The sequence below is a fragment of the Nestor notabilis genome, unplaced genomic scaffold (assembly GCF_000696875.1).
Source record: "Nestor notabilis isolate BGI_N333 unplaced genomic scaffold, ASM69687v1 scaffold13932, whole genome shotgun sequence".
Taxonomy (NCBI): Eukaryota; Metazoa; Chordata; class Aves; order Psittaciformes; family Psittacidae; genus Nestor; species Nestor notabilis.
The window spans coordinates 1,174-29,062 of NW_009919823.1; the positions used below are offsets into that span (position 1 = coordinate 1,174).

The following is a 27,889-nucleotide window of genomic DNA, read 5'->3' on the forward strand; positions in this document are numbered from 1 at the left end:
ACTGTTTCTGGTATGTCAGATATGGATTATCCTTTGCAAGGACCAGGTTTGCTGTCAATACCCAATCTTCCGGAGATCAGCTCAGTCCGCAGAGTCCCACTTCCCCCAGAGCTAGTGGAGCAGTTTGGACGTATCCTTATGAAAAATAATGTGTTAGAGTGCATAAGTGATAATATTAGAAACACACTTTTTTTTTTCCAATATTTTCTTCCATGGTCTTTCTGTCAGAGTCCCATAATGAACTTTGATATTGTTTACTTTCCCTTCGTAACACTTTTAAGTGGTAACAGGATCCATTTTGTTACCAGAGTTGCTGGTGGAACTAGTTTCTGTATGAAGAACTTCTAATGTGTATGGTAGACAGTTTGTGTACTACTGTATATAAAGTAATCACTATTTTTTTTCTAAATGCTCCAAAGGGGATTTTGCCTTTGCTAGCCAAAATGCTTTTAGTCCTTACATCAGCAGAACTTCAGATATGCAGTGCAATTGTATGATGGGAGTATTTCCAGAAATCAGTAGAGCTTGGCTGACTATTGATAGTGACATCTTTCTGTGGAACTATGAAGACGGGTATGTAGAAAATGCATTCTTGGTGGGCACGGTATTATTTGTATTATCATGGAACTAAGAGACTGCAGTAATGGGAGATTGTTTACTGGTAGCACAGAGGTGTGGCATTCAGTTTATCTTGATTCCTATCAGGTTTTACTAAAAGTTTTGAGTAGTAAGTATTTAAGGGTTTTTGAGAGTTAGTAATATTGCCTCCAAGTCATCTAGAGGTGAAAGAAGGGATTTGCTTAGGGTAAGACATAGCTAAGCCTAAACTTACTGCTATATTTATGCTTATCCAAAAAAAGTAGAAAAAAATTACACTAATTACCTAAATTTTCTTAGTACATTTAGTAAGTACTCTGATGCATGTACAGTGACTGAGCTTTTCTCAATGGTAAGAAATACAGCAGTATTGAAAAACAGTACTTAGAAGTATTGTGATTGAAGCTGTCCTGCCTAGCTTATTTTAAGGATGTATAAAACTAAAAATAATTGTATTTTCAAATGGCAGTGATAACGTTTGTGATTTGCAGGTTTGCTTCTTTCTTTGCCGATGTATTAAGAATTCTTTTAGTAAGAATTGCTTTCTGCATATTGTTGCATTTTCTGAAAAAAAAAAAAAAAAGAAAAAAAGAACTTCAAATTGTGGCTCACATAGCTCCTATCCATACATTTATGTTGTGTCACTGTATTAAATACATTCCCCAAATAAAACAACACTGCATGGTATTACAAGTTGCTGGGAAGGAGGTTAGGCATTCTTGATTTAGATAATTTTAGTGGGGGGGATCTTGTAAGTTTCTCTGTCTTGATGTGAATCAGTATTGCAGATGCTGCACTGTGCAATTCAGAGTATGAATTAACAAAATCAAAAAATCCAAACCAGTGCAGCTGTGTTTCAGGTTTGAAACTCAGCTGTAGGCACTCCAGGCAGCTCAAATGATTGCATATATAGTTTTGTTGCAAAACTTTTCTGTCATTCTATTCTGCTAGATCTCCTTTCACTCAAAACGAAAGATTAAGTGGCTTTAGAGTGTTACAATAAGTATTGTTTAAATATACAGAATCTGATTTAATTTAGTTTATTATGTGATACTGTGTGGCAAGTTTTATACAGTTTGGTTTGTTTGCTTTTCTTGTTCGTTGACAGGGGAGATCTGGCTTATTTTGATGGACTTAGTGAAACTATTCTTGCAGTGGGTCTTGTAAAGCCAAAGGGAGGTAAGAAGTATATGACAGTGACTAGAATTAGGCAGTTATAGAACCTTCTATATATGCTTTTTGTATATCCATATGTAAAAATCTATGTTGTGTGTATACATGTATAGACAAGATATATGGTTTTGTTTTGGGTTTAGAAATGTGAAATTAATTACAAGCCAAAAATAATACATAGTTTATCAATCATTTATCCTGACAGCTGGTAACTTGCATTTTTTTTCCACGTCATACTCTAACATTGTGCTGTTTATAAATTTACACATTCAAGTGATAATTTAGATGAGACCCTGGTTTCTACGTGTCCCAGTTCTTTTGGTAATAACATCTAGATAACATTGAAGTCAAAGCGGAATTGGCAATAGTACTGACTTTAAAAGAAGTATGGTTATAAGAAAAATGTCAGTTTCAAGATCCTTTATTTCGTGAACTGGAATCTGAATCTACCACTGAAACTCCTTCCTGGTTCTAGAGTTTCACAGATCGTTCCATCTTGAATATGATGTATTTCCTCGTATCAGTCTATGCGTCTTTCTAGTGGATGCATTGGATATGACGTTTGATCTGAGAGGCTGGCTGCCAACCATTATTTTATTTTCTCTCCTCCTTTAGGTATCTTCCAGCCACATGTACGACACTTACTTGTTTTGGCTACCCCTGTGGATATTGTGATTTTAGGGCTCAGTTGTGCTAATATACAAGGAGGTAATTCTCTCTTCTCCGTGTTATTTTCCCTTCTCACTACTAATACAATTGTGCATTAACAAATATACATGATTTTTTTATTAGTAACTATTTAAAAAATATAATAATAATTAAAAAAAACCATGACTGTGCTAAGCACCTTGCTAATTTTTAAATCATGTTATGGTCAGAGGTAGTAGTTTTTATGAGGTGTGAACTTGCTGAATCCTGGACTCCCACAGGAGCGTTGAACTGCATTATTCACCTGTTTAATGTAAAAAGAGCTTTTAAAAACAGGTACTCCTGTTAATTAAACAGTGTGTTGGAGAGAAAGAGAAGAGATGGAGCATGAATCTTTGAGCTGATGAATGCAGTTCATTAACCTGGTTGGCATTTGTATTCCAACCGCAGAACTGAGAACCTGATAAGACTTTTTTATGCCATATATATTAATAGAGAAAATACAAAATTGTTTGGAGAAAGTAAGAGGATTACAATCTTTTGCTCTATTTTTATACTATCTTGATGTGAAAGAGAAAAAAATTAGAAATCTGTGTTATGGACTTGTCGCGATTTACAGAAGATAACAATGTATAGAAATTAAAAACATTGCATTTCCTTATTTGGAAACTTATACAGAGAATTTGCTGTAATTTTTTTTTAAAACAGGTTTGTTAGTCTGCAGTTCACTTTGGAGAACAGCTATACCAGAATTTGTTTAGTATTTACAAAAATTACTGTTTTCTGTTTTCGGAAATGATACTTATCACTGACCTGTAATATTTGTTATGGCAACTTAGAATCCTAAAGAGGATTTATTTACTTACTTAAGGTGCTGGATCACTCAATGACAGTATGTCTGGTGGAATGCAGCTGCTACCAGATCCTCTCTATTCACTCCCGACTGATAATACTTGCGTTATGGCAATAACATCCAGTGATAATGGGCGTATCTTTTTGGCTGGAAAAGATGGCTGCTTATATGAAGTAGCATATCAGGTGACTATTTGTTTTACACACAGCTATTTTTCATTCTTTCATGGTTGTGGCATCTAGGCACTAGAAGTTCTAAAACATACCAGGTTTGCCATCTTTTTTCTTCCTTAGTTGTGCGTGGCTTGGTTGCACAACAGTTCTGACATCTTAGTATAGATGCATTTTCTTTGGAGGAGTAGTAATTGCATGAGGGATAACGATGCAGCTCTGGTCAACTTCAAAAATAAAATTAAAATTGTGACATCCCGCACCCTTTTTCATGTAAAATTATCCTTTTAATGGTCACCTATAATGATCACTTATTTCTTTCAATTGAATAGTACATTCTTTTTCAATTAAGTCAGTGCGTGTAGTTAGATCTTTTTCTTCTTTTCATACTTCTCCTGTTAATAACTTATATAACATTTGGGGGGGGGGGGGGGGGGGTGTGTGTTTCTTTGTTCTTCTTTAAACACAGTATTTGTTTTAAATTGCAGGCTGAAGCAGGCTGGTTTAGCCAACGCTGTAGAAAAATTAATCATTCAAAGAGTGCGCTGTCTTTCCTTATTCCTTCGTTGCTACAGTTCACTTTCTCGGAGGATGGTAAGTGCTGATGTTAAAGACTTAACCAATAATTCATGTAAACTTTTAAAATAATACTACCAGGAAGTCAGACTGAATAGTTTCCTCATTCAAAGCATTAATTATTGTCAGCGAAACTTGCAGAGGCTGATAAAAATCAGGTCACTTGTGTGTGTAGTTCCAGATACAGATACAAAAGCCTGGAAAGTTTGACATTTATAACTAAAGTTAGTGTTCTCTAGTACAAAACTAGTATGTGCTTAGTGAGATCACTGCAAACCATAGAACCTGTAAATAATGATTTTATCCTGTTTCATTGTTCAGTGAAAAATTAATGTGAAAATACTGTGAAATTTTTTGCTTATTTTCTTTTCAGTTTACTAATAATTTGTGAAATTGATTGCTGTTTTAAGTCATGTCTGGAGGAAGTCCTGTGTGCAACTCCTGAAGTTTTTGTTAACTTACAATTAGTTATTTTATATTCTGTCTTAAACTTGTTTTCACCAAATTCTGTGTTGGTTTGCTGGTTCTCCCGTTTTTCCTCCTCCTCACCAGATCCCGTAGTTCAAATTGCCATTGACAACTCTAGAAGTATCTTATACACACGCTCAGAAAAAGGAGTGCTGCAGGTATGTGACTTTTTCTAATGAGTGTTGCCTACGTTAATAATGGGAATGTAACTTTTAAGCTTTCTTCAATACCTAGGAATTCCATGTAGGTATGTCAGGATAATAATCCAGTTTATCTTTCTGTAAAAAGTATGTGTTGAAGACGTAATATGCTGTTTTCTGAGGAAGGAGTAGCCTTTTGGTCTTCCCCTCAATTTTATGGTAACATGCGGGTGAAGTAAAAATAGAGTTTGAATTGCTGTTTGATTGGTGAGGCTGTGTTAATTAATTCACCTGTAAATCACTAAGCTGTATTACTGAATTGCAGGTTTATGATTTGGGACAAGATGGTGAAGGAATGACCAGGGTTACTTCTCTTTCACAAAATGCTATAGTGTCTGCTGCTGGGAGCATTGCTAGGTATGTTTATGACAATTGTAAGGTAAGAGGCTCTCTTTAGGGTCAATAGTTTCATGATGTATTTTTGGAGACTGTTTGCTTATTTCTTTGCGTGGAGAGTATATGGGTTGTTTTATTTCTTTGTGGTTTGATTTTGTTTTTTAGAACAATAGATCGTTCTGTATTTAAGCCTATTGTTCAGATAGCAGCGATAGAAAATTCAGAATCCATAGACTGTCAACTATTAGCAATCACACATGCAGGTAAGAAAAAAATGCTAATTGACCCCTTTTTAAAATGATAAATGGCATCTGCACAGTTTAGCAACATTGAGACCTGTTTTTCTTTTGTTCAGGTGTCCGACTGTACTTTAGTACTTCACAGTTTAAACATCCAACAGCTCGTCCCTCCATGTTAACCTTGGTTCACATCCGTTTGCCACCTGGATTTTCAGCTTCTTCTAATGTGGAGAAGCCCTCAAAGGTTCACAGAGCTCTTTATAGCAAAGGTAAGCAGTGGGACACAGCTCAGATGAGATTCTCTGTGTGTGTGTCACAATCACACTGTTTTTACATTGGGGAGTTTGAAGCAGTGGGAATAACAGAACTAAGCATGGCTTCTGTGTGCTAATGGGGGATTTTTTGAAGTGGAAGGTTGTGTTTCTCAGAACATAGATCTTTTGCAAGGTGCAGTGTTTGAGCAAAGAACTCTGTTCATGTGTTATTCAACCTTTTTTTCTTCTAATCTCCACCTAAAGTAGACTTAATGTGTTCAAAATATGACTACATGTCTCTAGGCATGTGTGATTACTTCTTGAAAGCTGGGGATAGAAAAGGCTTTTTACCTATTTAGTGCCTGTCATGCTGAGTTTAGCATTTGCTGTTTATTTTTTAACTCATTTAGCTACTGTTACCATATAAGATATCAAACAGCTGCTAGATGGTTTCACTTTTAAGTCACTTCTCATTGTAAGCTTTTTTAAAAGTGCTGCACAAATGGGAGGGGGATTTGTATCTCTGTGTTGCTGACCCTTTTAGTCATACGTAGTGATTTTTATCCTTTTAAGTCATTTCCAGATAATTTTTCATCCATGATCAGTTCAAACATCTCATTTTTGAGTCATGTTCTACTTATTGTAGCCTCATTTTTGTTTATACCTGTTAAAGTAGGTGGCAAGTGGTGTTAAAAGAGACTTTCTGGAGAACCCTGTGACTCAGGACATAATACTCTATCATTAGGACTTAAAGATTGAGTTTTACTAAATAAGGAAGGAATTAATGAATTTGCATCTAATGCATGAGTATTGCTTCTAATGCAAACTTAATATTGCTCTTTTTGCTAGGGGTCCTGCTGATGGCAGCTTCAGAAAATGAGGATAATGACATCCTGTGGTGTATTAATCATGATTCTTTCCCTTTTCAAAAACCAATGATGGAAACACAGGTACTTGAATAATGCTATCTGCAAGAAATGGGTAGTTCACAGAAAACTTCCATCAGGAGTTTGGAAACATTAACAAAGCTACTAATTGATACACTTCAAAGTAAAAAAAATAGGCTGGTTTGTCAGTGGATGGTAACTGATATCTTAATAGGAATTTCTAGTTCAGCCATACTTTCTAGCTTGATGTGAGCTGCATATCAAAAGTAATTGCCTTGACTTCTAAGACTTCTAATTAATATATTTGAAAGTACTGTTGTCTGTAATATGCTGCGTATTTTGCACAAGCGTAGGAAGACATAGTTCACAGTCCATAGTGGTGTTTGCTCAGGATAAAATTTGGCAAAAATTGTTTAAAATGTAGGTGGTAGAGACTTTGGGTTTCTTTATTTAAACTGATACACTACATCTTTGTTAATCAGACAGAATTATAATTTATTTTTTTAATTCTCCCTCCCACCCCACCCCCGATTTTCTTTTTCCTAATTGTTACGTGAGTGGGTTTGTACGAGGTGGTTAGAGCTGGGTAGTTGCCTTATACGTCAGTTCGGGGAGAACATTCCATGTACTGCAGTTCTGAAGGAAGTTTGAAGTCTTGTGCTGAAGTAAAGGAGTAATACGTCAAAAACAGTATTAATGGGAGGAGCAGTCGTAGAGCTGGAGTGAATGGAGAGAATGTGCCAGTTAATTTTCAAGGGCAGGTTTTTATCTGCTGTTCTAGTAACTTACAAAGGAGCTTTATAATTAGTCCAGTTCCCTTCCCTACAAAAACTTACCCCTCTCTTTTTAGCAAGGCATTTACTTACTTTCTTTGGGTTTCCTCATGTCAAGAGTAGATTCTATTTTGTATAAATTCAAATGGTAAATAGTAAAATATCACCATGGATGTACAAAATCCATGTCTGCTACCAAACTTTCAGTAATATCTGTCTGCTGTTCAGATGACCACCCGTGTTGATGGACATTCCTGGGCTCTTTCTGCTATTGATGAATTTAAAGTTCAGAAGATTGTAACACCATTAAATAAAGATATTATTCCAATAACTGATTCACCTGTAGTTGTGCAGCAACACATGCTGCCATCTAAGAAGTTTGTTCTGCTTTCAGCTCAGGTGAGTATTACTTTTTTAATATAGGAAATCAGTAGAGGAAATATGAAGTTGGAAGTCTGATCTTAACCTGTAAATGGTAATTCATTTTGGATAAGTTTTAAAGATTATATTCTGAACATAAAAAGAATTAAGAAGACTGCTGAAACTAGTTGGAACTAGATGATCTTAAGGTCCTTTCCAACCCTAACTGATCTATGATTCTACTTAAATTTACTCAAAGCTTTTGGGCCAGCTTCTTTTGTGCAGAGTATCAAAAGGTTTTACTGGTCTCCAGAGACTGCTGCAGTACAGATCATCTGAGAAGTTCTTAGAACCTTTGTTATACTCACAATTGTATGAAGTCGAAACAGACATTTGGCTGCCCAGAAAAAGTAGTTTGAGTAATACTGTTGGCAATTGGAATTTCAATAAAAAATTTTTGTCTTTGTCATAGAGGTCCCAAAGGTTTTGTTTTGGTTTTAAGGGTTTTTAAAAAACAAAACCCACAAAAAGAAAAAAGATGTTAACTTCACTAATTCTCTTTTCTGATTACATTTTGTAGTTTTTTAGGTCATTTAAGTATCGTAACTGACGGGCAAAAAAAAGAAGCTTAATCATTAATGTCTTGTAATTTCTAGACTTAAATCTGCCTTTTTTAAAAGGCAGCTGTTTTGTTAAAGGCACTGATTGGACCCTCTCCTGTAGCTAGTATGGATGCAGGCAAGATGGTCGAGTCTAGAGTCTTGCCATGACTTTGATCCTGAATTTGTCAAGCATATTTTCCAAACAGATTTGAGGATTTGCAAGATACCTAGAGCCTTGCTGTCCTGTACATACTTCCTATATGTTTATGCTGTATGCTTCATGTTAGGCTAAGAACAGCAAAATTAACTCGGTTTGTGGAAGTTCATAGCCATTGCGGTGTGTTTTCAGCCTTTCCTAGACTCACTGGAGAATTTTCTGCATGTGAATGGGAACTGGGCTTTAGGCACCACTCATGTTATACTTTGATCTGTTAGGAAAGAAAATTCAGAATGCTAAAGATAAGCATTGTGGGAAGCGGGTGTTAGGATGGCCAGAGTAAAGACAGCTTCATTGTGACTTACCTTCGGTTACTTTCAGGGGAGCTTTATGTTTCATAAGCTCAGACCCGTCGATCAGCTGCGCCATTTGCTTGTCAGCAACATAGGTGGAGACGGAGAAGAGATTGAAAGATTTTTCAAGTTGCATCAGGTAAGAACTTCAGACCTATTACAAAAAATGAAAGATTAATATTATTTATGTAAATCTAATCACTTTCTTTAGCATTTTTTGTTGTTGCTATAAACATCTAGTTGACATACCATACACTGGTTAAAGTATCAGCTTTTCCTCCTATATTGTCTACATAAGATTGTATAAAGAGAATAATTTCTCATTTTATGGTAGCTAAAAATGTACGTATAATTTGCTTTTCCTAAAATTCCTATGTCTTGTATGCAGGAGCATAATGTAGTTCTTAGTTGTGGAAAAGCAATCATCTAAGAGTAGGGGAGGAAGAGTTTCAAAAAAGGCTAAATTCCTACCACTACAAGAGGTTTTCACATTCTGAAGGCCAGTAAGATGTGTAGTATTGGTCTGCATTTTTTTATTTAAGGCAAAGAATAAACAAGCATGAAGGAAGCTGTCATGGATTACAGTTTTGACTACTACTGATCAGTATCTAGTGAATTTTCACTGTAACCTACTCTCTTGTACTTCGATAGGATATACTTAGTGATATTTTAACATGCCATTAGAATATGCAAACCGTTATTTGTATAGTTGTTTTCTTAATTTATGTTGATGTAGAAAATGCATGAATCTTAGTCATACTTAGGTGACAGGCGTGGGGATTGTTTCCTATAAGCAATCATACCGAGTTTGCAAAAACTGTAACAGAAACTTACCTGCTATAGGGGGATTCCTCACTGTAATTCCCTTCCTGTCTGTATTAATTGGGAAGAGCTGATTTCCTGGCCTTCTAAATAAAATGATGCAAAAAGTATTTACTGTTTAGTTACTGAGCAATATAACTCCTTTATATTTCTTATCAACTTGATAAAAGCTGTTACACTGATAATATAATATGCTTTAGGAGGATCAGGCCTGTGCCACTTGCCTTATCTTGGCGTGTTCTAATGCTGCGTGTGATAGAGAAGTATCTGCCTGGGCCACTCGAGCATTCTTCAGGTAAGTTTCAATTCTGTAGGTTGCTCCGAATATTGTACCCACTAAGTAATTGTACAGGCTCTTTAACATGCTGCCTCAGCAAGCACTGTTTCAAAATAAGCATAGACTTGTTAAACCTGGTAGAAAATGCTTCTGCACTAACTTAGGGCTCATAAACAAAGGAAGCTTCCTGTAATGATTTCTGCATAATACTCCTTTTGGGTGCTTTTATTCCACATGTAGAGAAGGCTACTGAAAATGTTTAACCTGTTTGAAGTGCGGTTATCTATACTTCACAGTGTCTCTGTTCATTGAAGTGCAATGTGTAGAAGTAGCTTTGATGTGACCAACTCCCTACAAATTAAGTGAGGAAATATTGGCCTCCACTCTGGAGGATTCATTTGTCATCTATTATATTAAGTACTGCATATCTTAGATATGATGCAGATACGTGTATTTTAATCAGTTGCCTTAAACAACTTGGTATATTGTAGGTATCTTGGCTGTCCTCACAGGGCATGTAGTCTGGAGGAAAAGAGGGTTTTGGTAAGATACAGCTGTTGAGAGTGATGATAAAATGTGCAGCTTTGTACGCTTGTGCAAGAGTTTGAATGTTGTGTTCGCAAAAGCTTGCTTGTTCTTTTGCAGAACTTGTGCCAGTGTTACATCCAGTTATCTATTCTCAGTAGGCTGTGAATATTTGCTCTTTGTTATCTAAGAGAAAATGTGGGTAACTCTAGAGAGATGGGTGTTAGCAAGGAAAGATGTAACAAAGTGCTCATGTAGCACTATAGGAGAGAGATGAATAGAAATTATATTCTTCTGACAAAAGTATCATACAGAAATATTTCTGAAATGTTGTGCTGATGGTTTTTTAGTCCCCATTTTAAAAGACCCTCAAAATTGCTGTTCATCCTCAAAGACAGGAAAATTAAATGAACTATGAAGTGTGAGGAATTTTTGTCTTTTCATGTAAACTTTAGGTATGGTGGAGAGGCACAAATGAGATTTTCATCAGCTCCAAGCAACATCGCACCTATTCCCGGTTCTCCTATTCCTATGAGTAAGTGGCAGCCATTTCATGGTTTGGACAGGGTTTTTTCTCCTTAAGTATGTTGTATTTTGACTCCTCACAAGTACCTGTGTTCTTTTTGTCTGAAATAGTCCTTGATTTTCCACTCACTGTCTTAATTAACTACAGGGTTTTTTTCCATTTCTCTTGACTGATTTTTGAATTTAGTGAGAGGGCGATGTAATCTCAAAATATGTCTGAATGTTGTATTTAATCTTGTCGTGGTTCAAGCCCAGCCGGCAACTTGGAACCACGCAGCCGCTCGCTCACTCCCCCCCTTTTCCTTCCTCCCCCCGCTCCCGGAGGGATGGGGAGGAGAATCGAAGGAATGTAACTCCCACGAGTTGAGATAACAGCACTCCAGTAACTAAGGTATAATACAAACCACTACTGCTACCAGTAATAATGATAAGAGGAATAACAAGGGAAAAGGACACAACCGCTCACCACCCGCCGACCGATACCCAGCCCGACCCGAGCAGCGATCTGGGCCTTCCGGGTAACTCTCCCCAGTTTATATACTGGGCATGACGTGCTGTGGTATGGAATACCCCTTTGGCCAGTTTGGGTCAGGTGTCCTGCCTCTGCTTCCTCCTGGCTTCCCCTCCTCTCTGGCAAAGCATGAGACTGAGAAAGTCCTTGGTCAGAGTAAACATTACTTAGCAACAACTAAAAACATCGGTGTTATCAGCGTTGTTCCCAGACTGAAAGTCAAAAACACAGCACTGCACCAGCTACTAAGAAGGAGAAAAAATGACTGCTGTAGCTGAACCCAGGACAAATCTGTTAAGATTATGTGAAGAAGATAAGCATTTGTTGCTGCCAGAGGCCCTTCAGCAGCCAGAGAACAATTTATGAATACTATAGTTCAAACTTTACAAAGATTGTTCTGTGGCTGTAACAGAGTATTTTCTGACAGTGTTCTCTGTTACTCTGTTACCTCTGCAAATACTGCTTATGAGAAGAGAACAAAAGTTTTGGTCAAGGAATAGGTTAGTTGTTTGGAGTGATTTCTTCCTGTAAAAGCTCTAGCTTCAACATTTGATTTCTGCTTGAGTGCCATCTACAGATGAGAATAGCATCTGCTCTTTCTCCTCAGAATTTGAGCTTACTGGAGTGGAGGCCTTTCTGTATTACTCAATTTCTACACTGCTGCAGGATTTACTCAATTCCAGATCTCAGGGGTTTTTAAAAGAGAAATTATGAATTTGGAACTTGTGATCTGAATTACCGACTTTAATGTTTTTGTTTTGTTTTTTTTTTTAAATCAGGAGCTCATTGATTTCTAAGATTTTAACCTTTATCTGATTTGTAGCATTCCATTTTACACATGAGACTTGGGGAAAAAACTTGATTGCCTGGAATATGAAGAAATTTTTGACATATACCCAAATTCATAAGTTCTGGAGAAGGGTATGCTGAACTGGGATGAAGTTCTGGAAAATCAATTAACCCTTTTTTCAGAATTCTTAATTAGTATTAAAAAACCAAGAGGAGTGACATTTTTTAATGCGTCAATGGAATCGCTTTCCAAGCCTGATACTGTGGAACAATAGCAATATGGGCAGGAGCTGAGGCAAGGCATAAGAATGTAAAATGAAATCTGAGTTGGAGAGGACAGTGGCTATGGGGAGAGCAGGTGCTAGGAGCAGGCTGAGAATGAAAGTAAGGTGTGAGGGAAGTTATAAGAAGCTCTGTAATCAACATGGCAACTCCTTTTAGAAGTAAATGTATTTTTCCCAAGTCTAAATGTTTGAATATTTTTGTCATTTGCTCTTATACATGCCTTTTGAAATTTAGTATCGAAACACATTTTTCCATTTTGCTTCAGTGTCAGCTGCACATGGAAGATGGCACCATTCTTCTGCTACTCCTTATTCCGTTTGCTCAAAGGGTAGAGAACAGTCATGTGAAATTAAGATTCTGATACTGTGGTCTCGTGTGGTGGGTCAGACAGCACTTACAGAAATTTTTTAAAACACCTTGAAGTTTTGCATGTGATACTACATTACAATAATGTTAGCATTAAAAGTCCAGGCACCTTTAACTTGGTTCCGTCTTGTTCTCGCTGTTGAAAGTCTAGCTACATGCATTTGCATGCTGCTTTTCTGCAAATTTATGCTTTGCCTGGCACGCAGGAGGATGTGCTCTGAGAATGCATTTGCACTGTTTAGGGAAGGACTTTGTTATCCTTTGTGCAGTTGTGTTTTGCCAGGTTTAGAGAACTGCGATGATTAAGGCAAGAGAGAGAGATTCTTTGATAAAAGCCAGACTTTCAGCATGACACTTTTCCTGCCCTTTCTGTCAGGTATCATCCTACGTGCTAATAGTACATGGACATTTTTGTAGATGACTACATGTGTTCCTGATGTTTTGGGGTTTTAAGTTAGGTATTCAGACTTAATTTGCAGCTGAATCTAAGTCTGTTGACAGTCTCAAACTGAATGTTCCAAGTTAACAGTGTTGCTGTGGTATTTGTTGAACTGCCCTACATAACAATTAAGAGTAATAATACCAGTTTCTTTGAGCTAAGTACTTTGACAGTAAAATTCTTGTTCTTTGGAAAGATCTAAATCACTGAAAGGAAGTGCTTTGAGAATAGGTGCCCATATCAGGAATGGGAGCAGTCAGAATGTACAGAAAAAGAAGTTGTATATGGACAGTATTGTATTCACTGCAGGAAACAGATGGTGTGCAATAAACAACACGTGAATGATGGCAGAAAAAAAAAAGCTTAATAACTGCTCTTGAAGGAAGCATATCCATTTGGTTCACTTACGGAGTGTTGGGTTGATGAAGTGAGTGCAAGCAAGCTGGTACTTAACTGTAAATAAAAACTGTTAGAATGGTTCTAACTTTAAAGTACTTGATTTAACACCTTCGCTGCTTTTGCACGGGGATTTTATGGGTTATACTTTGGTTCAGTTTTGGTTGGTTATTTTGAAAAACTTACCTTTATTTCTTTCCCCTTTTAGGTTCCTCCATGTCTGTTGATACTCCATGTCCTAATCTTAGCTTTTTGCCAACACCTGGGCAAGGTAACACCATCTTTGCTGGACAAATGAAGAATTTCTTTTATTATTTTTTTTTCCCCAACTAGGCTTTTTTATTTGCATTCAAATGAGTAATACTTACCTACTTGTACCCTAGGTTTACAACCTCGTAATATGTCAACTCCCATATATCCTTCTGGGAATTCCATGTCTCACCCTGGTACTGGAATGATGGGTCCTGAGATAGTATTTTCTGGAAGGCACAATGGCATCTGCATATACTTCGCACGGATTATAGGGTGAGGTGTTTGTATAAAAAGAGATTCTGTCACTCAATTTGTTCCATAGTTTTCCTTAATGCTTGTAGATGGTGAATCCTATCTTAATAGCATTCAAATCTGAAATTAGTAAAGTGCATTTTGATGTTTTGTTTAAAGTACCTATTAATATAATACCTTCTCTTCTCAGCTCTCTTAATAGTAATACATTCAGTGAATGGCTGGGACAGGAGATTTGCTTAGATATTGATCCAGCAATTGCGTGTATATGCACAAGTCTGAAACCTGTGGTTTTATTTTTCAAACCTGTGAGCTGTATGTTTCGAACTCCTACTAAAGGATGAAACAAATGCAGAATGAGTTACAGGATTCAAGTCCTGGCTTGAAATATTTTCCATTAAGAAGCTTAGAATACTCAAATCAGTGCAATGAAGCAAGACTAAAGAGGATTCTTTTACTTGGATGTTGAGTCCCCCGTTGCTAAACACCCCAAGCAAGAACAGAGCTCTTCATATGTTAGTCATCTTTCTGCATGCTTGTTGGGTTATTATGACACTTGCTTGCCTACACTTTTATGTCCAGAGAATAATACCAGCCTATATTTAAATTATGATTAAAGTTTTAAAATTTGAAACTTTGTCAATTATGTATATCTATACCATTCAGAAATGTATAATAATAAGTTTTTTGAATCTTTGTCATTCAAATGAAATCCTTGTTTTAGACTTTGAAGTAAATAACATTACCATTTTTTTCTCAAGAAATTATACAATACTTAAATTACTTGGCATTTAACACATCTTTAACACAGTACTTGTTTTTGTGTTGCAGAAATATTTGGGATGGCAGTATAGTTGTGGAGAGAGTTTTCAAAAGTGGCAATCGAGAAGTTATTGCAGTATGTAAAAGATAATTTTCTGGTTTTAAAAGTTCCTTATAGTATATGTCTGAAGCCCCATCATACTTACGTTCCCAGTTATAAATTGATAAGAAAAAAAACCATTGTCATTTCAATGTTTTCTTAAGTCCTGTGCTCTTAACTGAGGAGTAATTTTAAATATTTTTAAGCTACTCTTTTCACTGTTACTTTTTAGGAAACCTGACTGTAATTTGATCTGTGGTGTTAAATGGCAGTGCCCAGTTTTCTCCATGTTCAGTGATTGCACTTCCTTCATTTCTGCTTACCCCCTCCAGACAAAGCTTGAAAATGAAATGAGTTAGAGAAGCATTGCAGTTATGTGAGGGTATAAAAAAAAATGTCCAGCATCTTCCTGACGTAACATCTTAGTATTTCACTTTTGTCCATGATCAAAATAACAGTATCTTTTCTGTATGTTAATGTGTATGTTAATGGCATCCTGAACTGAGTAATTTCAGCAATGCAAATTAACTACTACATGAGCTTTCCTCCTTCAGTTACAAAGTAACTGAGAGACTCTGGAAGATGTTGGCAGGTATACACTGTGTCTTAGCAATCCTCCGTTGTTGTTTTAGTTCAGAGTTGGATATAGTACAGCACAGCTTATTTGGGTATTCCACGGGCAAAGAAGGTGGCATCTTGGATACTGTGTATATTCAGTGGACTGTTGCCTCTTCACATGCGTCCCCTCACCTCAGTGACAGTGGTATAACAACGTAGTGCTCTAGTGGCAGCATTACTGTTATTCTGGTTACTTGTACTCTCTCTGTGTTTGTATTTTTAGTGGCTTTAGCTTAAAATTGTAAATGTTTGGAAAGTAAGCTTTCTCTAAAGAAGTCTGTTTTCTTTTGCAGGTGGAAAGCAGTGTTCCATCCCATGTGCTGGAGTGTGTACTACATGAACTAAAAGGTTTACAAGAATTTCTAGATAGAAATTCTCAATTTGCTACAGTAGGAGCCCTTGGAAACCCAAGGTATTATTAATTGTGTTAAGTTTAGTAGCAGTATTTAATGTTCAGCTCTTGAAAAAATATACCATGCGTGTCTGTGGTGAATTGAAGGTGTATGTATGGTCTCCAGATGCTAGAAATGAGTTGTTAGATTAATCTTTAAAATATTTAGTATTTCTAATAATATTAACATTTTTTTATTTGAATTGCAGTTTCGGCACACCAGCTGATCTGCAGCAGAGGTTCCTGGGTTTTATGCGGCCTGATGGTGGAAGTTCTCAGCAAGTCCAGCAAGAACTCCAGAGGAAGTACCATGGTATGCAATTACCTCTGAAAAGGAAGTATGAGGGAATGGTGCATTTAGATTTTGCCTTTCTCACCCTTCTTTTTAAAACCTCTGAGTAAAAATACCTTTTATTCAATACAAATTTGACATTAATGTAATGCTCACTTTCAATAGTGGGAAGGTTTTTTGGTTTTGGGATTATTTTTGGCAGGAGAGAGGGTTAAGTCATCATGTAGAATTTGGTAGACATTTAATTTTAATTTTTTTTTCCTTTTTTATGCATTCCAAAGCCCATAAACTCTTTTGGATTGCTAAATGACAAAATATAATTATTGCTGCTTCATTTCTGAACTGAAAGCACTCAAAAGTAAATACATGAACTGTTCCAATTCTGTTTCACTCAGGTAATAAGCGTGCCCGTATTATTCTTTCAGTGAATATAAAACATGTTACTACACTTAAATGTTTGAAATAAATGTTAACAGATACTATATGTTTTGAGGAAATTTTAATGTGGCACTTTCCTCCAGAGAGAGCTAAACAGCATTAATCAAGAACAGCAGAGAAAAAAAAGAAACTTATGGAGATTGTTATTGTAAAACCTCAAAAAATTACATACCACTTTGGAATGTGTAAAATGGTTACTTATTGACAATCTCTTTGTTTTTTCAGCTGAGGCACAGCTAACTGAGAAGACCTCACTTCAAGGCATCCAGCAGCTTGTTCGCAAAACCTGCCAGGCACTGGCTTTATGGAAGTTGCTGTGTGAGCACCAATTCAGTGTTGTTGTAGGTGAGCTTCAGAAGGTACGAGCTGAATCATACGATTTCTATTTGTTTGTATATAATATCTGACTTTCTTCTGACACCTAAATATTCCCAAAGAAGTATTACTTTAATTCTTTGAGAAATATATAATTAATTTTAAACCACATACAGGTTTTTATTTTGGTTGCAACTGGTTATTTTTAAGAGAATGACCTGAAGTATTGACCTCATCACCCAATTTTGAAGTGTCACAATAGATTTTATTTTACTTAAAAATGAGTATGGTTTTATAATCACTGTGTTGTCACCTTAAGCACAATGTGCAAATTGTGCTGAAATTAATAGACCAATGTTGTCCAGCCAGGAGGAATTCACTCTTTTACTTACTGTTGGTAAAGGTTTAACAGTGGAGAGCAATAGGATTGTTAAGTCTGAAACCCTTGCACTTTTGTGTAAGTAGGGGTCTAGAATGTATTGCAGAACAGCTGAGGTTGGAAGGGACCTCTGGAGATTATCTGCTCAAAGCAAGGTCAACTAGACCAGGTGTTGTGGTTTAAACCCAGCCGATAACACGGTACCATGCAGTCTTTTCTTCTATCACCAGTAGTTTCAGAGGTTTTGTAATAATATTCTTGTAATAGTATTTTCTTGCTTCTCGTGAACGTCCATAGACACTACACAGCCACTACTGGTAACTCTATGTGAGCAAATGTTCCTGATAAGAAAAAAAATTAATAAACTTCAATGTAATTTAATATAAAAAACCATAAAGAGCACAGACCTCAAACTTTTAAAATTCCTCCTTTCTATGTATCTGTCTTTGTTTTCACCTATGACAGTATTCAGATTATTAAAATCTGTGATACACTCATTTTATAGGGTGTGCGTTCTGAAAGTGCCCTGTGAAGTGAGGGGAACTGCTAATTCCATTCTTACAGATAACGTAAACAAAAGTGACACATAGGGAAGATAGCAGTCTGCTGAGAGAAGTTCTCTCTGTCCTTTGGCATCCTGGAGTCTAGTGCCTTCATTGATAGGGTTTACTTTATTATTTCCATTTTGCTATTTAATGTGTATTTTAAATAATTCATTTAAATAAATTTTTGTGCTGTGTATATTGGAGTTTTGTATATTTTTATTTACTAGGAAACAGTTAATTTTGCTCCACATGATGATGTTTCTAAACAGAATAAAGTAATAAACTTTGGTAAACTAATGAAATTCTGTGTATTTTCAGGAACTTCAAGAACATCTAAAGATTACCGCTTTTAAAGACTTGGTAATTAGAGACAGAGAGTTGACTGGAGCACTGATTGCTTCTCTTGTAAACTGTTACATCAGAGATAATGCTGCTGTGGATGGCATCATTGCCCACTTGCAAGATATCTGTCCTCTTCTTTATAGCACTGATGATGCTGTATGTTCAAAGGTAAGCATGCTTCTAGATTTTACAGCAGCAAAATACAACTTTAGAACATGTTCAAATGAGATGACTTGGGCAGCTTGTAAATAGTTATGCTCAAGTAGTTTCAGGGGCACAAGAACTAAAGAAGGCAAGTCGTGTGCGTATTTGCATCTTTAGTTGATTAATGCTAAAAATTATGTGAACTGTGGTTTGAAGCATTTGCAGTTATTTGTAGTGTTCATAGGGTCTTTATCTCAAGTGTTATGTCTAATAAAACTGTTATCCTGATGTTGATAAAATGTGTTCCTACTCCAGGCTTTCCTCAGCATAGTCTCTTGTTTTCTGTCTGTTTCCTGATTTCATGGAATTTCATAGAATCATAGAATTGTTTGAGTTGGAAGCAGCCTTAAAGATCACCTTGTTCCAAGCCCTCTGCCATGGGAAGGGACACCTTCCACTAGACCAGTTTGCTGAAAGCTCCGTCCAACCTGGCCTTGAACACTTCCAGGGACAGAAGTTTAAGCCATAACTCTCTGGGCAACCTGTGCCAGTGCCTCACCACCTTCACAGTAAAGAACTTCTTCCTAACATCTAATCTGAATCTCCCCTCTTTAACTTTATTAAAGCCATTCCCCCTTGTCTTACCCCTAGATGACCTTGTAAAAAGTCCCTTTCCAGCTTTCTTGTAGGCCCCTTCAGGTACTGGAAGGCTGCTTTAAGGTCTCCCGTGATCCTTCTCTTCAGGCTGAAGAAACTCAACTGTCTCAGCCTGTCTTTATAGGAGGGGTGCTCCAGCCCTTGGAGCATCTTTGTGGCCTCCTCTGGACTCCAGCAGGTCCACATCCCTTTTGTGTTGTTGCACCCAGAGCTGAATGCAGTGCTGCAGGTGGTATCTCACCAGAGCAGCAGGGCAGGGTCACCTCCTTCAACCTGCTGGTCACACTCCTTTTGATGCAGCTCTGGACACGGATAGCTTGCAAGCGCACACTGCCAGCTCATGTTGAGCTTTTCAATTTTATCAAAAGATAACTGTGTTTAAGAACTGTAGTCTTAGACGATCTTCAAATAAATTTGAAAAACTAACTTCAAATAAATTTGAAAAAGTAACTGGTGAGGGGAGAATGGGGAACCACTTAGTTAAGTCTTAAGCCCTTCTCTCTACTGCTGTTGTTCAGTCTTTCTACTGGAAATGTAGTGTTATCAAGTGATGATAGAGTGTTTTTGAGAGGATGTCGTTTCTATTGTTTCAGCTTCAGTATGGTAACAGATTGTTAACAATATCCATGTTGTGTTCATGTGAATAATTTCCATTTTCCTGTTACTTGACTTCAGGCAAATGAACTGCTTCAGCGCTCTCGACAGGCTCAAAGCAGAATGGAGAAAGAGAAGATGCTAAGAGAGTCACTGAAAGAGTACCAGAAGATCAGCAATCAAGTAGACCTTGCTAATGTTTGTGCACAGTATAGGCAAGGTAAGAGGAAATCACTGATCATGTTCTAGCAAATAGTATTTGTAGTATCCTTTTGGGCGATCTTATTTTTTGTTTCTTTTGCTTACTAACTTTCAACTGATTTTATAGTGTTTTACCATAAACAGTTTTTTAATAACATTTGCAATTAGTATGTGTTAACTGTTTGTGTTTAAAGCCTTTCTAGATTTCACCAACCAACCAAAAAACCACTTCTGTATAAAAGTATTCTCTTCCACTTATTTCATATTTCACTGTCCATTTTTTTCATATATGTGGTAAAAATATTTTTAGGGAAATTGTCAGGCTGTTTGTAAGCAGGGGGTAAATGACTGTATTTTGCAGATAAGGTTTCGTATCAAATATGCTGTTTGAAAGATGGCTCAGAATCCTGTTTCGTGCATTAGAAGCTAGTACATAATTTAGATGTGGATATAACTCTTGTAACAGCCAAGATTTTAGCCTCTATAAAAGTGTAACTTCAAACTTTTATATGTTCCCACAGATTAGGTACAGGTGTAAACTTTTCTATGACACAGACCCGAGTGAATAGGGTTTATTTTTTCTTGCTTGCTAAAACGGGAAGTGTTTTATGTCACCCTTTTGTCATAGATTTAGTAGCAAACGGTGAAACTTAGTTTTGTGTTTGTTTCCCCCCCTCCCCCTCCAGTGCGTTTCTATGAGGGAGTAGTGGAACTTTCTCTCACAGCTGCGGAGAAGAAAGATCCCCAAGGTCTTGGCCTTCATTTCTATAAAAATGGAGAACCAGAAGAGGATGTTGTTGGACTTCAAGCTTTTCAAGAGAGGCAAGTATTCAGGATACATTACTGCCATTATATAGGGTGTTTTTATTTCAAGTGATTGGAAAAGTACCTTGGCGAAGGTATGCAGGGTAATGACAAACAAACCTTCTGTATAAGGGCAATACACATGGTTTTGCCTAGCATGCTATTATTAATATGGTATCAACTTAATCTGAACAGAGGGTAAACTGATAGATGCAGAAAACGCTGTGATCTGAACATTACAGAAACACTTGTTAGAAAGATGATTGAGAACAAACTAGATTGTGGCAACTACCTGACAGTAATTTGTGACCTTTTGAAATTTCAGAAATTGTGTTTACAAAGGCATACAATAATAATAGAAGAGTATTTTATAGATAATTGCAGTAATAATTGTAAGGCTTTTATTTTCTTTTGCTCTGTTCACAGATTGAACAGCTACAAGTGTATCACTGACACCCTACAAGAGTTGGTGAATCAAAGTAAAGCTGCTCCTCAGTCTCCCAGCGTACCCAAAAAGCCAGGTCCTCCAGTGCTATCATCTGACCCCAATATGTTAAGCAATGAAGAAGCAGGGCACCATGTAAGAAACTCAAAATTATTACTGCCTGCCATACAAAAGTGTTATTTGAAGGGGTGTAGAATTTATTATTAAAAAAAAATGATTACAGAATAGTTTAGCAAAGTAGATAAAAGTCAAGCTTTGCCGTGATTGGCAGCTTTATGTACCAAGTGTTCATAGAAATGACATGCAAATAATGTGACCTAAGTATTGTCACATATATATTCAGTGCTTGATGTAACCAGCCACTTCTGGAATAACAGCTTTGACCTTTTCTTCCCCTAGTTTGAACAAATGCTAAAGCTGGCTCAGCGTTCCACAGATGAACTCTTCAGTACTGCACTTTACAACTGGTTGATACAAGTTGACTTGGCAGACAAATTATTACAGGTGAGTTCATCTCTTTATAATGAATTAATTTATCAGAGGATTCCACAGAACTGGAAGACTCAATTGTAATAATGCTGATGCTTTAAAAAAGAGGAGAGAGCAAAAATATAAATGATATCTTAATGACTTCTTCAGGTTACTGCCCCCTTTTTGGAGCCCTACCTCGTGCGGATGACCAAGCTTGACCAAAACAAAGTCCGTTACATGGATTTACTTTGGAGATACTTTGAAAAGAACAGAAATTTTAGTAATGCAGCCAGAATATTGGCTAAGTTGGCTGACCTGCATAGGTATGGATTATATGTGGTCTGTCGCCTATATTGAGGTAACTGGGGCTGGGGAAATAAACTAATATTTTGAATATCTGTTTTGCAGCACGGAAATTTCACTTCAGCAGCGTCTTGAATACATTGCACGTGCCATTTTGAGTGCCAAAAGTTCCACTGCTAGGTCATCTGTAGCTGCAGATGGTGAATTCCTACATGAACTAGAAGAGAAAATGGATGTAAGAAAGCTACTAATCTAAGCTACACTGTGAATGTATTATTTCACTTTGTCTTCCTGGAATATGACATTTTTATTACATTCTACCAACTGTAGAAACAGTTTTCTGTGTTATCTTTCTGATGTGCCAAAGTTATGCAGTTGATAGGAGACTGAGGTATAAGACAGGAACATTTCTACTTTTAATTAAGGTAAAATTAAGCCTGGGTGTATTCATAAACTGAAATTAATCCAGACTTGAAATACTGTATTCTTCTTAAACAAGGTTGCAAGGATTCAACTTCAAATACAAGAAACATTACAACGGCAGTATTCCCATCATTCTTCAGTGCAGGATGCAATCTCCCAGCTTGATGCTGAGCTGATGGATATAACCAGGGTGAGGAAAATTTGTTTGTATTAGAAAACGATTTATCACATTTTTGGGGGGAGGGTAATTTTTTGCAGAGGATGATCATACACAGACTAGGAAAATTAATAGTTTGTCATTCCTGATTTTGGAACGTCTGCTACCCTATACTTTACCTGTACTTTGATACTCCTTCAATCTACAGTACATTAATTTCTTCCTTGTGTTTATCTTCTTTAATAAGTCTCTTGCATTTCTTCATTTATTGGGAAAATTGTTAGAAAGTTAACAGTGTTCATTAAACTTCATATAAGATTGGAGATTGTATTTAAGAAGGGAAACTAAACGTAGTAAAAAAAAAAATTACTGTTTGACAACATTTACTGAAATTACACCTTTACTAGTCTGATGTCTACCACACAAAATAAAGAAAAGCTGATTTTAAAAATTTTTATCCTACTTGCAATATAAACCTGGTAATTTTTTTATTTTTTCTTTCAGCTGTATGGAGAATTTGCTGACCCTTTTAAGCTCTCAGAGTGTAAGCTTGCAATTATACATTGTGCGGGTCATTCTGATCCTATCTTGGTACAAACTCTCTGGCAAGAAATCATTGAGAAAGGTAAGTCTTAAGGGATTATGAGTGGTACAATCCAGAACTGTAGGAAAATGGTATAATTAAAGCTTTTAAGATTGACTGTGTGCTGCTACAGATATGCTGTCCAAGTGAGATGCATCTTTTTCTGATCTGTTCTGTATTTGGTAAACATAGTTACCTAGTAGTTCTTTAATGTTATGAGCTTTGATCTGTGTGCCTATGGGACACAAAAGTAATACTTTTTCATGTATGTTGAAGCATATTGCATGTATGGCTTGAAGGATCACATTCCACTTAAGAAGTCATTTCATCCCTTCTTGTTCTTAGATGCCATTATGTATGGACTTCAGAATATTTTAAAATTTTGTGTGACAGTTTTATGAGTAGGAAATTACAATAAAAAAGTTAAATTTATTGCGACAACGACTAATGAATCTTTAGGAAGATCAGATTTTTTATAATGTTGACAGAAGTGGAAATGCAAGGGCTTTGTCTTTTTATAGAGCAGAACAGTAGTGGGCACACCTCTGCAAGCATAGCCACCTAAATGTGCCTCACCCTTTACCATGAGTTGGTCATTCGCTCTTTTCCTGCCATTTTTTTTTTGGGTGATGGTGTTTTGTTTACTTTGATTCGAGGTTTCCACTGTGCAAACATTGACAGCGATTGACAGTTGGTTGCTGTTGGGTTTGGTGGTGGGGTTTTGGGGGGTTTGCTTTTAAGTAGATTTGCATTGAACATAAAGGAAACAAAAATCTGTGAATATATATATGTACATACACACCAGAAAATGTTGTATTTTCACTTCCATGTGCTGATTTTTCACTAACAATAGCGTAACATTTTGACATTAGTACCTCGATACAGTTGTGTATAGATGTTGAACTTCATGTGATTTCTTTTCACTTTCAGAGCTGAGCGATAGTTTGTCCCTAAGCCCTGATGACAGAATGCAAGCGCTTAGCCTGAAGATGGTATTGCTTGGAAAGATATATGCTGGCACACCTCGTTACTTTCCTTTAGGCAAGTCGTTTAGCATGCATAGTAAATAAACATGTGCCTTACATGAATGAGTCTCAGCTCTCTTTTTAGCCTCTTAAAAGAGTTTTTAACCTAAGAAATGCCTAGTTTTTAAAATCTTAAAGGAAAGAATATTAGTAATTTTGTGATAATTATACACTTATGATATGTAATTACTGTAGTAATTTGTTGCTTCGGCTACAGTGAAAAATTTCACGAATAATTTAAACTGTCAGTAGTGATGGAGTTGATCATGAGGTATGATTACAAAACCATTGCAGTTTTTACACGTGCAGTTTCTTCTAGAATTTAGCTAGGGATTAAACCAGAACTTACAGTTTTTCACCCTGAATGGGAAGTGAAGCTTAGAGGGCAGCAACAGTTACTTTTGCATAGATCTGCAGATCCCATTTTCAAAAGTAATACGGTTTGTTTGTATCAAAGTACAAAGTAAAAACGTGTATTTATACATATAGTAAGATTTTAGTCTGCTGTCGCTTCAAGTATCTGCTGCTATCTGCAGAGGGAGATTCTAAAAAAAGAATTCAGGAGGTTTCTGGGTCCTTTTTGGAGTTTCTTTCTGCTTTTAAGATGCTTTTTTATTTTGACAATTTGGTATTATATAAAACCCTGGAAAATATATTGTTCAGCACTAAATACTCTTTTACAGTATTTACAGTATTTACATACTAAATGTATGTAATACTACATTTTACAGTATTTACATACTAAAATATCATGAAAGAATATTTAGTGCTGAACGATATATTTTTAGTATTGTAAAACCATTTTGTGCTGAACAATTCATTGTTAATGGTTACTGACGCTTCAACATGATAAAAGATGCAGTAGTGTTGCTGGCTATTCTAGCAAATGAAATGATAGTATATTCTTTTCTGCTGAAACATAAGTTAATGAATTTTTCTTTACAGCACAGTTCCATATCAGAATTGTAATAAGGTACTTAATATAAGTAATCCCTTTCCATGCATTTATACCACCAAAGATAATATTAAGCTATGTTTTGCTTATCTTTCTCTCAGTGGGGAAACTGTTACATGTGTTTCAAAAGAGAAAGATACCAGCTGTGTGGAAGACAGAAAATTAAACTTGGAGTAAATAGCTTTTACATGCCTTTCTTTGCTAGACTGCAGTTAACGGTTTGGAATCTAAACATCCCATTATTTTCATCCTGCAGATTTTTTAGTGCAGTTTCTAGAGCAACAGGTCTGCACTTTGAACTGGGATGTAGGTTTTGTAACATACACCATGCAAGAAATTGGAACGCCATTGCCAAGGCTGCTTGAAGTATATGATCAGTTGTTTAAAGCACGGGTAAGGAAAATATCCACAAAATAAAGATTTTGTTTTCAGCTACTGTTAAGGTCTGTCTTTAACAGGAAACATAATATAACATAAGGTGTGATATATCAAAATACCAGCCTCAAAGCTTTCGCTCTCTTTTTTTTTAACTCAGAGGCTCTTAGTGCTTTCTCCCACCGCTGTTGGTTTTATTCATTTCAATCCTGAAGTATGAAGGCAATTGTTAATTCTCTTATTTTACCTAGCGATGATTTAGATTAATTTTATTTGTTTCCTGTTAATGATTAAAATTTGCTATATTATTGCATCTTGTCTAATCGATTGGCGCAATAGGCATAAAGAGTAAGAAGTCATATTTTTAACTTTTGGTTTGTAGAACAGGCTTAAAGAATTAAACGAAATTCTTTTTACCCAGGTATCTTAGAGTGTAAGGAGTTCAGATCTTCCTAAAAATCTATTACTTTACAGACTGTTAGGTAATGGAAAGTTAAATTCACATATGGTTTTAGTAATCAAAATAGTACTTAAATATAGACTTAATGTAGATTACAATAGGATTCTCATTTCTCTTACATTTTTGTTACAATGAATAAGTAATTACCTCAGCTGGCAATTTTTATTATGTCTCCATAGTATTTGCCTCTTTAATATCTTTGAATCTTTTCTAGGACCCATATTGGAATAGAATGAAAAAGCCTTTACACCTTCTAGAGTGTATTCATGTATTATTATCAGCATATGTACATGATCCAAGCAGAGTTCTTCTGAGGTGAGAAATGCAACTATACCCTAATAACTAACAAGAGAGATAAAATATCCTAGAGCACAGCACTTCAGCAATCCCCAAAGCTTTTCTTCTTTTCTTTTGAGTGAATTAGGTATTTCTTTCCTAGCAGTAGCTACTGAGATTTTTCATTCAAAACCACTTGGTGGGAATTTGTAGGGTCCTATCTATAAACTGCTTTAATATAGCTAATTTTCTCCACTTCACTGAAATTCATAAGGAACTGAGAGGATTATTTTGTAAATTTTGGCAACTTTTTTGTACTACTATTTTAAAGAGTAGTACAGACAAATTTGAGGGAATGAGAGGAAATGGAGAAAAATGAGAATTAGGCGTTTTGTGAAAGAAATAAGTGTTTAATGAAGAAAGCCTTGAAGCACTGAGTTCTTGTATTGTGGAAAAGAGAAGACTAAACATGAGGGTAGATCTTCCCAAGTTGTTTTGAAAAGGTTGCTGGATGAATCACTCTCCAAGACTTAAATTCAGCTTAGTCTGCAAAAGGGAAGAATTCCATTTTAATAACAAAAAATAGTTTCTACCTGGAAGCAGAGCTATGTATTTAAGTAAGTTGCATGTATATTATGGAACCTCTAGCTTCAGAAACTTTTGTGAATAGACTATACGAACTTCAGTCAAAACTGTCTTGTCTCAAAAGTAGTGAGCTGGACTAGACAAATTGTTGGTAACTCCTTTTACCATACTTTTTTCTGAATCTCTTAAAAATATACATGTATATAGCCCCTGTTCACATATAGTTTACATCTATCTTTTCTCATTTTGTTGGGCTTTTATGGTTAGCTGATTTAAAGTTCTAATAACATAGTGAATGTTGTCTAATAACCTACTTAGATATTAATACCTGAATTTTTGAGACTGAGATATTTAAATTACTAAATAACTTAGATTTATCGTATTCCTAAAGTATCTAAATATTAAATATTTCACATTGTTCTTAAGCATCATGTTTTATTGTTAATGTTTAATACAAGATAAACAGTAGTGATGAATTTATTTTCCCATTACATCTTAGTCACAAGCGTTAGATTTCAAAAATCTATTTCTCTAAGTTAAATACTTCGAAGTAGCTCATAGATGTCTTGCTGATGTTATTCCGTCAGAACTCAAAGAATGCTCACTCTATTTCAGATTAATTCTAATATACAGGAACAAAAAGGAACTCATCATTATTCTATGTTTCTTTACAGGCGACAGTTCACAAATGTTTGCTTGGATGCAGTTAGTTGCTACCTGGTTGAACTTCAGTCTATGACCCCGACGCTAATGGTGCAGACTACTATTGGGAATTTTAAATCACTACAGGCTAAATTAGAACGGCTCCACTAATTGACTAATACAGTAACACAGTCAGTAGCTCAAATAAAATGAATTGTAAAATGAAAGTTGAGACGTCTGCAGTGAATCTCTGGAAGAACAGATCATCAGAAATTCTAAAAAGGGTATATCTTCTGCTGCAGTTACAGAATGCATGGCCTGTATTTGTGCTATTCTAAAGGTATCTACAAATTGTAGAATGTAAATGTGACAAATAGATTTTCTTTTACTACTACCAAATTTTGTAACAATGGAAAGCTTTTTTTATACTCTTGAAATAAAACACATTGTATGATCTTTCCCTTGAGGATTAAAAATTTTGGAAAATATTTTTCTTTACTTGAAGTAATGGAGAAAAGTAGG

At 36.0% G+C, this 27,889-nt stretch overlaps 1 protein-coding gene across 2 annotated transcripts; it reads left to right on the forward strand.

The window, feature by feature from the left end:
* Positions 1 to 27,650, forward strand: NUP155 (nucleoporin 155kDa). 2 transcript variants are annotated; one of them, XM_010010411.1, is made up of 34 exons: positions 1 to 130; positions 477 to 573; positions 1,706 to 1,776; positions 2,386 to 2,478; positions 3,290 to 3,456; positions 3,930 to 4,035; positions 4,570 to 4,643; positions 4,951 to 5,042; positions 5,187 to 5,284; positions 5,377 to 5,529; positions 6,364 to 6,464; positions 7,403 to 7,573; positions 8,675 to 8,785; positions 9,669 to 9,763; positions 10,726 to 10,805; positions 13,790 to 13,852; positions 13,965 to 14,106; positions 14,917 to 14,983; positions 15,859 to 15,977; positions 16,166 to 16,269; positions 16,912 to 17,045; positions 18,244 to 18,435; positions 19,744 to 19,882; positions 20,550 to 20,685; positions 21,094 to 21,247; positions 21,512 to 21,616; positions 21,752 to 21,906; positions 21,992 to 22,121; positions 22,386 to 22,499; positions 22,971 to 23,091; positions 23,980 to 24,090; positions 25,286 to 25,422; positions 26,079 to 26,179; positions 27,400 to 27,650. In XM_010010411.1, exons 1-34 carry the CDS (start codon positions 13 to 15, stop codon positions 27,536 to 27,538), a joined length of 3,990 nt encoding a protein of 1,329 aa, XP_010008713.1. In that variant the 5' UTR covers positions 1 to 12; the 3' UTR covers positions 27,539 to 27,650. The 2 variants fall into 2 exon arrangements, with proteins under 2 accessions (XP_010008713.1, XP_010008714.1); XM_010010412.1 differs by lacking the exon at positions 18,244 to 18,435.
* Positions 27,651 to 27,889: the final 239 nt, after the last annotated feature.

Excerpts from the sequence above, each read along its gene's own strand:
- NUP155 (XM_010010411.1), top strand. The coding sequence starts at position 13 with ATGTCAGATATGGATTATCCTTTGCAAGGACCAGGTTTGCTGTCAATA. Across the intron at positions 16,270-16,911 it reads ACTCCAGAGGAAGTACCATG|CTGAGGCACAGCTAACTGAG; the intron begins GTATGCAATTAC and ends TTGTTTTTTCAG. Across the intron at positions 25,423-26,078 it reads ATCAGTTGTTTAAAGCACGG|GACCCATATTGGAATAGAAT; the intron begins GTAAGGAAAATA and ends AATCTTTTCTAG.